The 9,829-nt window shown below is 41.6% G+C and overlaps 1 protein-coding gene across 1 annotated transcript; it reads right to left on the bottom strand.

The window, feature by feature from the left end:
* Window positions 1–3,530: 3,530 nt before the first annotated feature.
* mchr2b (melanin concentrating hormone receptor 2b) lies at window positions 3,531–7,530 on the bottom strand. The gene is made up of 2 exons (XM_085290384.1): window positions 6,791–7,530; window positions 3,531–4,741 (listed from the first exon to the last, which is right to left on the bottom strand). The coding sequence occupies exons 1-2, from the start codon at window positions 7,192–7,194 to the stop codon at window positions 4,102–4,104; spliced, it is 1,044 nt and encodes a 347-aa protein (XP_085146510.1). The 5' UTR covers window positions 7,195–7,530; the 3' UTR covers window positions 3,531–4,101.
* Window positions 7,531–9,829: the final 2,299 nt, after the last annotated feature.

Below are 9,829 nucleotides of genomic sequence, written 5' to 3'. Positions count from 1 at the left end.
AAAACACTAGACTAACCTGGGCCAAGCACACTTCCCCAGTACCTCCTTTTTTAAACTGGCACTTTCAACTGTTCCTTTGGCATTACTGGCATGTTGCTGGAGTGCTAAATAACACAAGAGCTACTGTACGAGCTTCACCGTAAATAGCAGAGGCAAGTGTTTTCGCTTGATGCGTCTGAAGATAATCAAAGATAAATCTGAAATATTACCACTGCACCAACTACTGATTAAAAGTTTGACTCTCCATGGATACTCTTTATGGTTGCTAAAGTGAGAATCGAGAGCACCGATGTATTAAATGAAATGCTGCTTGAATTACTGGGAAATGATTTGGAAGGATGCAGTTATACTGTACAATATGCTGCAGGTCTGAACATTTACAAGAAATTCACAAAGAACTCACAGAGTTCATATATATGATTGACATGTAAGCCATACCAAAAGCTAGAGAAGCCACAGAAGCTTTAAAGAGGCTTTTAAAGCTTTCATTGGCTGAGTAATTCAGCATAAAGCAATGAAAGAAAATAAAGAAAAAACACTTTACAATACAGACAGTGAGGAGACCACAGCAAAGCAAGGTCAGGGCTGGATTAACCCAATGTTGAGGTCCCTGGGCAAAAATCAGTTTTATTTATTTTTATTTAGATTATTTGATTTCACTTAAACTTGTTTGTTCTGGATGTAAGCTCAATGGCAACAGAAACAATAAAGGGAAATGCCACCAGTTTCACACATTAAACGCAGGTAGTGAGCCCTAGTCTGGTTCAACCTGTGAAATTGAGACTCCCAGCAGAAACAACAGCAGCGCTTCTTCCAGCAAATTTCCCAAAACAATATTTTTACAACAAGCTAGTGGTTTATAACTAGTGTCACTATTATAGAGTCAAGTACCAAAGAGGAAGAGAGGATCGGGGAGGATGAGCAAACTAACAAGATGTGAGAGACGGCAGACGGTCTCCCATTTCCTGTGTCAACAAAGTGTCTTTTATGCACCATTCTGGTCATTTCTGGTAGAAGGATTTTACTGTAACCATGGTTATGAAGATTTGTTTACCTTAATAAAGCAGCAAATTTTAATCCAAATCATAGTCTGTCCCTAAGACGAATCAAGCTGCTTAAAGCCAATTTCTTTTAGCTTTCACTTGAAAAAAAACCCTTTATTGTTATGAACAATCGTTGAGTTCAGAGGTTGTAAAATGAGGGAAGTGTTGCTTACATTGAAAGTTACACAAGGTTTGTCCCATCAAGTCTGAGAAAACGGTTCTCCTTCAGCATTGGGGGAGAGTTGCTATCCCAAGGGAAGGAGTTTGACCATCCCCGAGTGATGCTAACACCGAGTTTGAGATGGATGGGTGGATTGATTAATTCCACTGTGGTGAAAACAGACCCGAGCTAGATGACAAAGCTTTCCATTTACCAGTCCATCAGTTTTCCAACCTTCTACAACAGTCACAAGCACTGAGTAGTTCATTTTCCATTCGGTTCACGTTTATTTACATAGCACTGAATGACAACAACAGTCACCTCGAGGTTCTTCATACTGTACAGTAAAGACATTACAGTATTCTGGAGAAAACCTCGAGATAACACTTTGAACTAATGGGAAGGAAAAACTCCCTTTTAACAGGAAGAAACCTCCGGCACAACCAGGCTCAGGGAGGAGCAGCCATCTGCTACAACCAGTTGGGAGTGAAGGGAAAGAGAAAAAAAAGGAAAGAAAGAGAAGACAAAAGAAAGAGAGGAGCAGGAAACCAGACTAACACGGAGTAACGAAGAGAAAAGAGAAAAATGTAACGACATCCTGCAGGGGTTCATAAACGCCTAGGGAGTGAAAAGAGGTGAGTGGAGATGTGCTAAGTGCATCGCATGAGGTCCTCCAGCAGTCTGAGCATATAGCAGCATTACTAAGAAAGGATTTAGGGTCACCTGATCCAACCCAAACTATAAGTCTTATCAAAAAGGAAAGTTTTAAGTCTATTATTAAAAGCAGAGAGGGAGTCTATCTCCCAAATTCATACTGGGAGCTGGTTCCACAGATACAGGCTCTGCTTCCCGCTCTACTTTTATAAACTTTGGGAACCACAACAAAGCCTCAGTAAGTCTGAAAGCAAAATACTCTGTTGGGATAATATTATACTATAAGATCTTTAAGCTATGATGGGGCCTGATCAGTCAAGACTTTGCATGCAAACACAAGGATTTTAAAATCAATTCTAGGTTTAACAGGGAGCCAATGAAGAGAAAAAGGTCCCGTTGGTGCTCTCACCGCAGCGTTTTGGATCAACTGGAGAATTTTTAGAAGAACCTGATAATAATGCATTGCATATCCTCCATTGGGTGGCTGTGCTGAGCTGAGATAAAGTGACAAATCTGGACATGTAGAGGTAAATCTGCATGTTCAAACTCTATTGAAATAAGCTACATGTGGTAGTTCAGACATCTACTAATGATCTCTTCCAGGGCACATTCCCTTTGAAGGTAACTACGGTGGCCCTGACAGGTCAAATGCACAGTAATTTAAGAAAACACCAGCATGTAGGAAAATGCTGCAAAAACACACGAAACACAGCAGAAGTAAAAATATAACAATGGAAATGGAAAAAAAAATGTCACAAAACACAATAGAAGTGTTTTTGGGGAGTCATTAGTGCAGATATGACAGAAGCCAAAATATAAGAAGGACTCCACTGACACACGCTTTAAAAGAAGAAGAGGAGGATGCATCGGTATCGGTGACACAGATGCCTGTTTACTGTTCACTCCACGACTGTTCCTTCACGTTATCGTCTCCCCCAAAAACACTTGTGTCGTGTTTAGTGAGATTTTAAGCTGCTGCCGCCATGAAAAAAAATGGACAGAAACTGGGATATTCCCGTTTTTCTCTTGTGAGTTTGTATTGAAATGCAACAAGGAATCACTTGAGGGCCGTTGACAAAGATAATGTGAGCTTACTCATTGACAAAGGCTCCCTTTCACAATACAGGGCCTCGATATGAAGTCAGACTCTGAGAGCCACTTCAACACTTCGAGCTCGGTTTGTATTTTGAGTTTCCAAACGAATTTACATGTCGTTAAATTACCACAAACTAATTTTCCAACTTGTATGCATCCAGGGCCCAGTCGCCTAATTAAGCACAGCTGGTAATCCACAGCGCAGAGAGAAACACACTGAAACACACTGTGATTATTTACTGAGGAGCAAGTGTGCGAGGACTCAGGAATGACCTGTAATTAATGAATGTGCGTTCCTCTTTAAAAACTCACTAGGCTCCTTCACCTCAGTTGGCACACAATGAATAAACAACACTCAAAATTAAAAGAATTCATCTTAAAAACTTATGAAAGAAACCAGTGATGATCATCTACTGTGCAGTCATAGCTGTTTCCAAACTATACAGTGACAGTTTATTCCTCTGTGTTTATGCTGCGTCACAGATCTAACAGGAAGCGTTATACTTATAAAACGTTCTCACTTTTCATTGTGCATTTTAACGTTACACTGAAGGGAAATGAGTATGCGGTCTCTGTAATATCACTCTGAGCCCTTTATGAGAAAAAACAACTTCTTATCACAAAATTACATGTCAGAGGCACAATCTGAAGCACATATCAAATATACATTACATGGGAGGAGAGAAGAACACCAATATTAAATCAACTATCTCAACTCAATATACAGTATCAACACTGTTTCAGAATGCTCAGAATGAACATGCCACCATGTGTGTTAACATTATCCGTCAAACACATAATAAAGCTGACTCCTTCTATCACCCTCCCATAGAAAGAGTCCTGAACATCACATCATTTCACACACTCAGCATGTGAACGCTTATCCAGCAAGCTGCACTTCAGTGTTGCAACTGACCAGTAAGAGACTGGAAGTACAGTTTATCAAGGCTAATGGAAACACTGAGGCTAAAAGAGAAAAAAAACAGTACTTCCACTTTCCTGTTTTTTTCAGCTGCGGTTGCTTTTGCTGCTCGTGCCATTACGTTAGGTGGTATGAGTTTATGGTGATTCCATCCATCCGAGCTCCTTTCTTCTGTGTTAAGCAGCAATATATTTACATGTACATATGTGTATATATAGAAAAAAAAGTTAGATGACCGTACAGCGGTAGTTGGGGTCGTTTGTCGTGCTGGAGCCATCTGTTTTGACCACCGTCACCTTGGAGGAGTGCTGGGAGCTGTGCAGCGCGTTCTTTCGGCACAGACGCTCACGGTAATTCTGGGCGAAGATGAGCAACATGAGCGGATTGATGCAGCTGTGAGAGTAGCTGAGGCAGATGCTGATGTTATAGGCATAGACGAAAGCGACGGTTGGCTTGTTGTTGCTCAGGTTGATCACCTGGATGACGTGGTAGGGCGACCAGCAGATCAGGAACAGGGCGATGACCATGAGGACCATCTTAGTGGCTCTTTTAGCCCAAACAGACTGCTTACGCTTGACCCGACGTATGGAGCTGAACACGTGGTAGAGGGTGAGCGAGTAGAAGGTGCTGATGATGATGAGGGGGATGATGAAGCCCAGGATAGACTGGTAGAGAGTGTACCAGTACATATCTTCAGGCCCGTCCAGGTACATCATACACACCTCCAAATGCTGCCTGCTCACAACCTTGGCGTACATCATGACGGGGACGGAGAGGAGGAAGCTGCCCAGCCACACCAGAATATTGATGATGATGGTCCACTGCACGGTCCTCTTTTCTGAGGTGGGATGGACAATAGCTATGTACCTGTGAGGGAGAATGCACTGTGTAAAGAGTATGACCACTCTCTTGAACACAAATGGTAAAAGCAGCTTTGCCAGAGTGCATGCAAGTGCAGGATTTTGCTTGGATGGTCATTTTCATGCTGGATGAGCTCAGGCTACCCAATGAGATACAAGGTACTATGTCAGAGATACACAATCATTAAAGTGATGATTGCACTGATAAATCAGCATAATTTAATAAGAGTAATTTAGCAAGAGGATGTAAACACATTTCCATATGGATTGTGCTTCAGTTTGAAGAGCCAGAAAAATCATTTTGCCATTACATGCAATCATTGCCATTTAAGTAGAGCCAGGGACTGTCTGCATGTTTGCGCCTGACCTTTCTGTTGCGATTTAGCAGGCGTGGACACAAAAACACTCCTGTAATTTCCTCCATGACATGCTGCTAAATTGCCATTGCTCTCTTATCATTAATTTAGTATACTGATCATTCAGAGCCATTCGTGTCCTGAGCTCAGGTTGAATATGTTTGCTATATGCCCAAATACCCCCACTTCAGACTGTCAAAACACTAGATAGCCCTGCACTATATTATGTGCAAAAAAGGTGTCCCTAGATGATTTTTAGGTTTGCATAGAGGAAGAATACTACAGTTTACCTCTATGCAAAGAACCAACAGCCCTTCGGTTATTGTGTTTCAAATAAACAAACACTTGTACGTATCTAAAACCTATAAATCCAACAGCATTGGGGCATTAAAACATGAGTCACTCATCTGTAAATGTTTTTACAATTATTTAGGTCTTCTGTTAATTGGGAACACGATCATGTTGGTATCCACAAACCTCCCATGAAATGAAATTACACAGCAGCCCGAGATAAAGTGGCCTTTGTTGGGATAAACAGCAGCGAATTCAAAGAAAAGCACCGTAATGGCAGTTTGGACTTTACCTAATAAGAAATTAAGGGAAAAAAAAAATGCAATTACAGTATGAGCAGATGTTGAGCAGATAATGTATGCTTTCTTTGAAAGGTAACATTGATATCAGAAATAAGGGGCAACTCAAATAAACTCAGATAATCAGATATCAAAAATGTGATTTGGAAACTCGGGAAAATCAGCTGCTTTTTGTTTTAGGTTTCCATGAGTTTCACTGCCATTTGACTCAAGACTACAGACTAAAATTATTTGCCTTGAAAGGGAAGAAGTTTTGATTTTTTTTAAAAGGATTGTTTGATCTTTTCCTCAGTGTTTGCTACAGTTAAGCCTTTGTCTTTGTTTTCCCCGTTAAAGAAGTGATTTAAAATGATGAAGCTGAATTGATGTGATATAAAGCTCCGATGATTCACAACCTAAATGGCAAAGCAAATAAGAAACCTGTGAGGAATTCTTCTTGTGGAGGTGGTGCCGCTAAATCGGAGCACATTTATCCGGTCCAGTGACCCCCCTCGCAGAAATGTATTATGTGTATTATTCTGAAGATGTGTGCAATCATACCTCTGTCAAAGCCACCTGATCCAGATTATGTCTAAATGGAGATGTTTATCACTTCAGCTCTTTGGCGTGAGGGCTCATTTAATGTCCTGAATGTGTTCAGCTCACAGACCCGACACATTTATATAGGGAAGATTGTGTTTTCATGGGTTGTTACTCGCATGAAAAAACCCACTCAGTGGTACATTTTTAGAAGGAGTGCCTTTCAAAAGAAATGAAAGCTTCACTTGCACCCACTGAGGCTGGCTATGTATCAGGCTGAACAAATGAGCATGAGCATGGATTTCTGTTTTCAAACAGAAAACTCTGGAAATGAGATTTAAAAACACCTACTGTGGAATAAAATAAAGACAGTGAGTACAAAGTGGATACCAGACAACTACTTTTACTTATTTTCAGGTAATATTGGGTTGTTATTATCTTGATTTTTTGCACAGATAAATACAGATAAAATTTGTTGTTAGCATGGTTTGGAGGATATCTTTTGTTTTGTTTTTTCCTAAAAGATAAAATATTAAAATATCTTCATGGATTGGGAACAACTCTGTGAGATGTGTGGATTTCAACGCTTACCGATCAATGCACAACACAGTGACAATCCCCACTGTGGTGAACTGGTTGCTGACATCCACCACAACGACCGCTTTGCACATGAAGTTTCCGAAAACCCACTGCCTGTCTCTGACCAGCTGGTGAATGTTGAAGGGCATCACAAGCAAGAAGAGCATATCTGCTATTGCCAGGTTAAACACGTAGATGTCTGATACCATTTTCTTCTTGCACGCTGCCACCGCGTAGATAACCAGCCCGTTGGCAACAACTCCAACTGAGCACAGGATGCCATAAATGGAAGGGAATATGTGCATGAAAGTGGTGATGTCGATCTGACTGTAAGGCGAGGGAGTTGAATTCTGACATGACTGATCAGCGAAGCTGTCTGTTTGGTTGTTTTTGCACAATATGCCAGTGTCATTCATCTTCAGCTCGTCCTCACAGTCACCTCGGCGTGGCCAGTAATTAAGTGGCGCACCGTGCGCTCCGGGATCCCCTCAAGCCCGAGCTTCAAACTTAGGGCGGCAAACTTTGGCTCTCTCTCCAAACGCGCGTATCCGCTTCTCTGCCCTGGCTTTCACTTACAAGGATTATATGATTTAGCACAAGAGGAGGGAAAAAAGCAGTGTCCAATCCAGGCTGACTCCACTAGCAAAGATATCGTTCCGAAGATGTTTATATGTGGGAGCAAATTAGGATCCAAATGTTTACTGTGCGCTTCTGCCGCGAGCTTCAACGGACACCAGTGTTCCCTCCTTGTAGAGGATCACGCTCCGCGTTGTGTAATGAGAGGAGCAAATCACAAATCGGCACTTTAACCTCATGACAAGAATTTTTTTTTTTTGGGGGGGGGGGGAGTAAAAAAACATTTAGTGAGACATTTTTGATCATAGGGGCGTTTCCAGGATTTTTTCCCATTTAAACGAGGCGACACACCCACAGTTTGTGCGCCTTTACGCTTCTACTTCTTTCTGGGTGTAGGTTAAGATTCAAGCTTCGTGGATCAAAGAGGACTTCCTGCTTAAACTTTAAGACGGCAAACTGAAAGAATCTCTCTTCAAGTTCTTTCAAATCGTTTAAGGCGTTAAAAAAAAGTTGGAAACAAATCTGAGGTTCAGACTGCAGACAGCTGTAGCGTGCCCCCCTTCCACACTTCTCTTGTTTCACTTAATTTTTTTACATAAAACAAAAGATCTGTCTCCCTTTGGGGGGTTTACCTAGATTTCCAGACGATCTTTAAACATTCTTCTCTTTTGCTTTCTCTAAATTATGATTAGCTTCAACTTCAGCAAATTAAGGCTGGCAATTAAGTTTTCCGGTGGTGAATAAGCCCTAAAGGCTCCTGTCTAACCCTGCTATCAAAGATGTGATTTTCTTTGGAGCTTTGTTCTGACATCGCTGGGAGCAGCTATAAAGGACAGGAGCTGATCCAGAATCTGAAGCAGCTCAACGTAGAGAGGGCTCTGCTGGGATCTCATCACCAGTGTGTGAATGTGTGTGTGAATGGGTGGATGACTGGATATGTAAAGCGCTTTGGGGTCCTTAGGGACTAGTAAAAGCGCTATATAAATACAGGCCATTTACCATTTACCATTTACAGGTCATCCGGCAGGAATATATATTGGAGGTTTCCCCGTGCCGGTTTCAGGGGCTGTTTGTTCATTCCCCGTAGTGCTTTCTTTCTGTTCCACCAACCATTCAAAGACGCATATAATATAATTATTTTTCACACAGTCCTCACATAAAATATACATTATACTTTTGCCAGTTCTCTCTTGTCCAAAACACACAGCCCACCTGCCTCAGCGAGCTCTTTAAACTCAGCTCTGAAATGAGTTTTGCATTTAATTATCTTGATCCTCCACACCAGCCCTCCTTCGTGCAGAGATAGACAGGTAATTGCTGTGATCTAGAGTACCTGTGCAGATTCTATCTACAAGTCAAAAACATGCAGAGTGACTAAAAGCAAGGCCGTTCGCTGCGTTTTGACTGAGGCCCCTCCACTTTGATATCAGCAATTCAAGGACAGGAGATGTGACTACGTTTCAAATAGAGGATTTGCATAATAATGTCCCCCCGCAGTATCAGAAGTCATTTGCTTTGCTTAAATGTTTTTGAGCAAATCCTTGAGATCAAGGACTAATCCATTGTTTGCATTTATTTCATTTAGTGTTGCATAACTTCATACTCTCTACATGGGCTCCTGTGGAATATTATATAAGAAGTGCGAGTCCCTGAGAAGGTCCTGATTTCTTTTCGATATATTTCTTCGTTGTATATCTCACTGGGTGGATGCTCCCCTACACAAGTTACCCCTAGAATGAATTCTAAGGACTTTTATTGTCCTCTGATAGTTTACAGATATCACCATCAGTGATGTCATGAGTCATCATTGGACAGCTTCTTTTTTGCCTTTGCCTGCGTGGGTTTCTTCTGGGTTTCTTCCACAGTCCAAAGGCAGAGTTTGTTGGTTTAATTTTCTAAACTGGCATACCGGCTGTAGGTGTGGGTGTGAGATGAATCAAGCTCTCAAAGCACAGAGAATCAATGTATGTGTGAATGGATCAGTTTGGCTTGTTGTGAAAGATGGCTTTAGGCGGTTAGTGTGACTACAAAAGCTGTCCATTTCCATTCTTTTCAAAATTTCCATTTGTGCCCTGCACATTGTGTTTAGTGCAGATTTGCTAATGTTAGCGGGCCCACTTGGCAGGTAGTTTGTTCCAAGCTTGCCACGGTTCTTCTGTGGATTTGGGCAGTCTCGCTGTCTTTTGTCTCCTTGTGTAATCCTAGACTGACTGCAAGATGTTGAAATCAAAGGTCCACGGGCGCAGTGCCATCTGTTTTAGGACTCATTGTTCCTCTTGTAACAGAGGATAGTTCAGCTGCAGACTGAATTTGGGACCAGTCAGGCAACATCCTGATGGCTCTGCATCATTGATAACAACCAAATACATTTACACAACACTGTGCGGCTCTGTGTGTGTGTGTAGGTGTGTGTGTACGTGTGTGTGTGTGTTTTAATAGCTTGTTTAGAGAATAACAGTGTTTCTCATGTGACTA

The sequence above is a fragment of the Mchenga conophoros genome, linkage group LG2 (genome assembly GCF_057382185.1).
Source record: "Mchenga conophoros isolate Kocher_MC1m ecotype Shallow Benthic linkage group LG2, M_conophoros_male_GT1.1, whole genome shotgun sequence".
Taxonomy (NCBI): Eukaryota; Metazoa; Chordata; class Actinopteri; order Cichliformes; family Cichlidae; genus Mchenga; species Mchenga conophoros.
The sequence above is the reverse complement of the archived record's forward strand: the minus strand, read 5'-3'. Positions and strand labels throughout refer to the sequence as shown.

Bases quoted from the DNA above. Each gene is read 5' to 3' on its own strand.
- mchr2b (XM_085290384.1), bottom strand. From the start codon at position 7,194: ATGAATGACACTGGCATATTGTGCAAAAACAACCAAACAGACAGCTTC. The intron at 4,742-6,790 runs GTAAGCGTTGAA...TCTCCCTCACAG, and splicing joins ACTGTGTTGTGCATTGATCG to GTACATAGCTATTGTCCATC.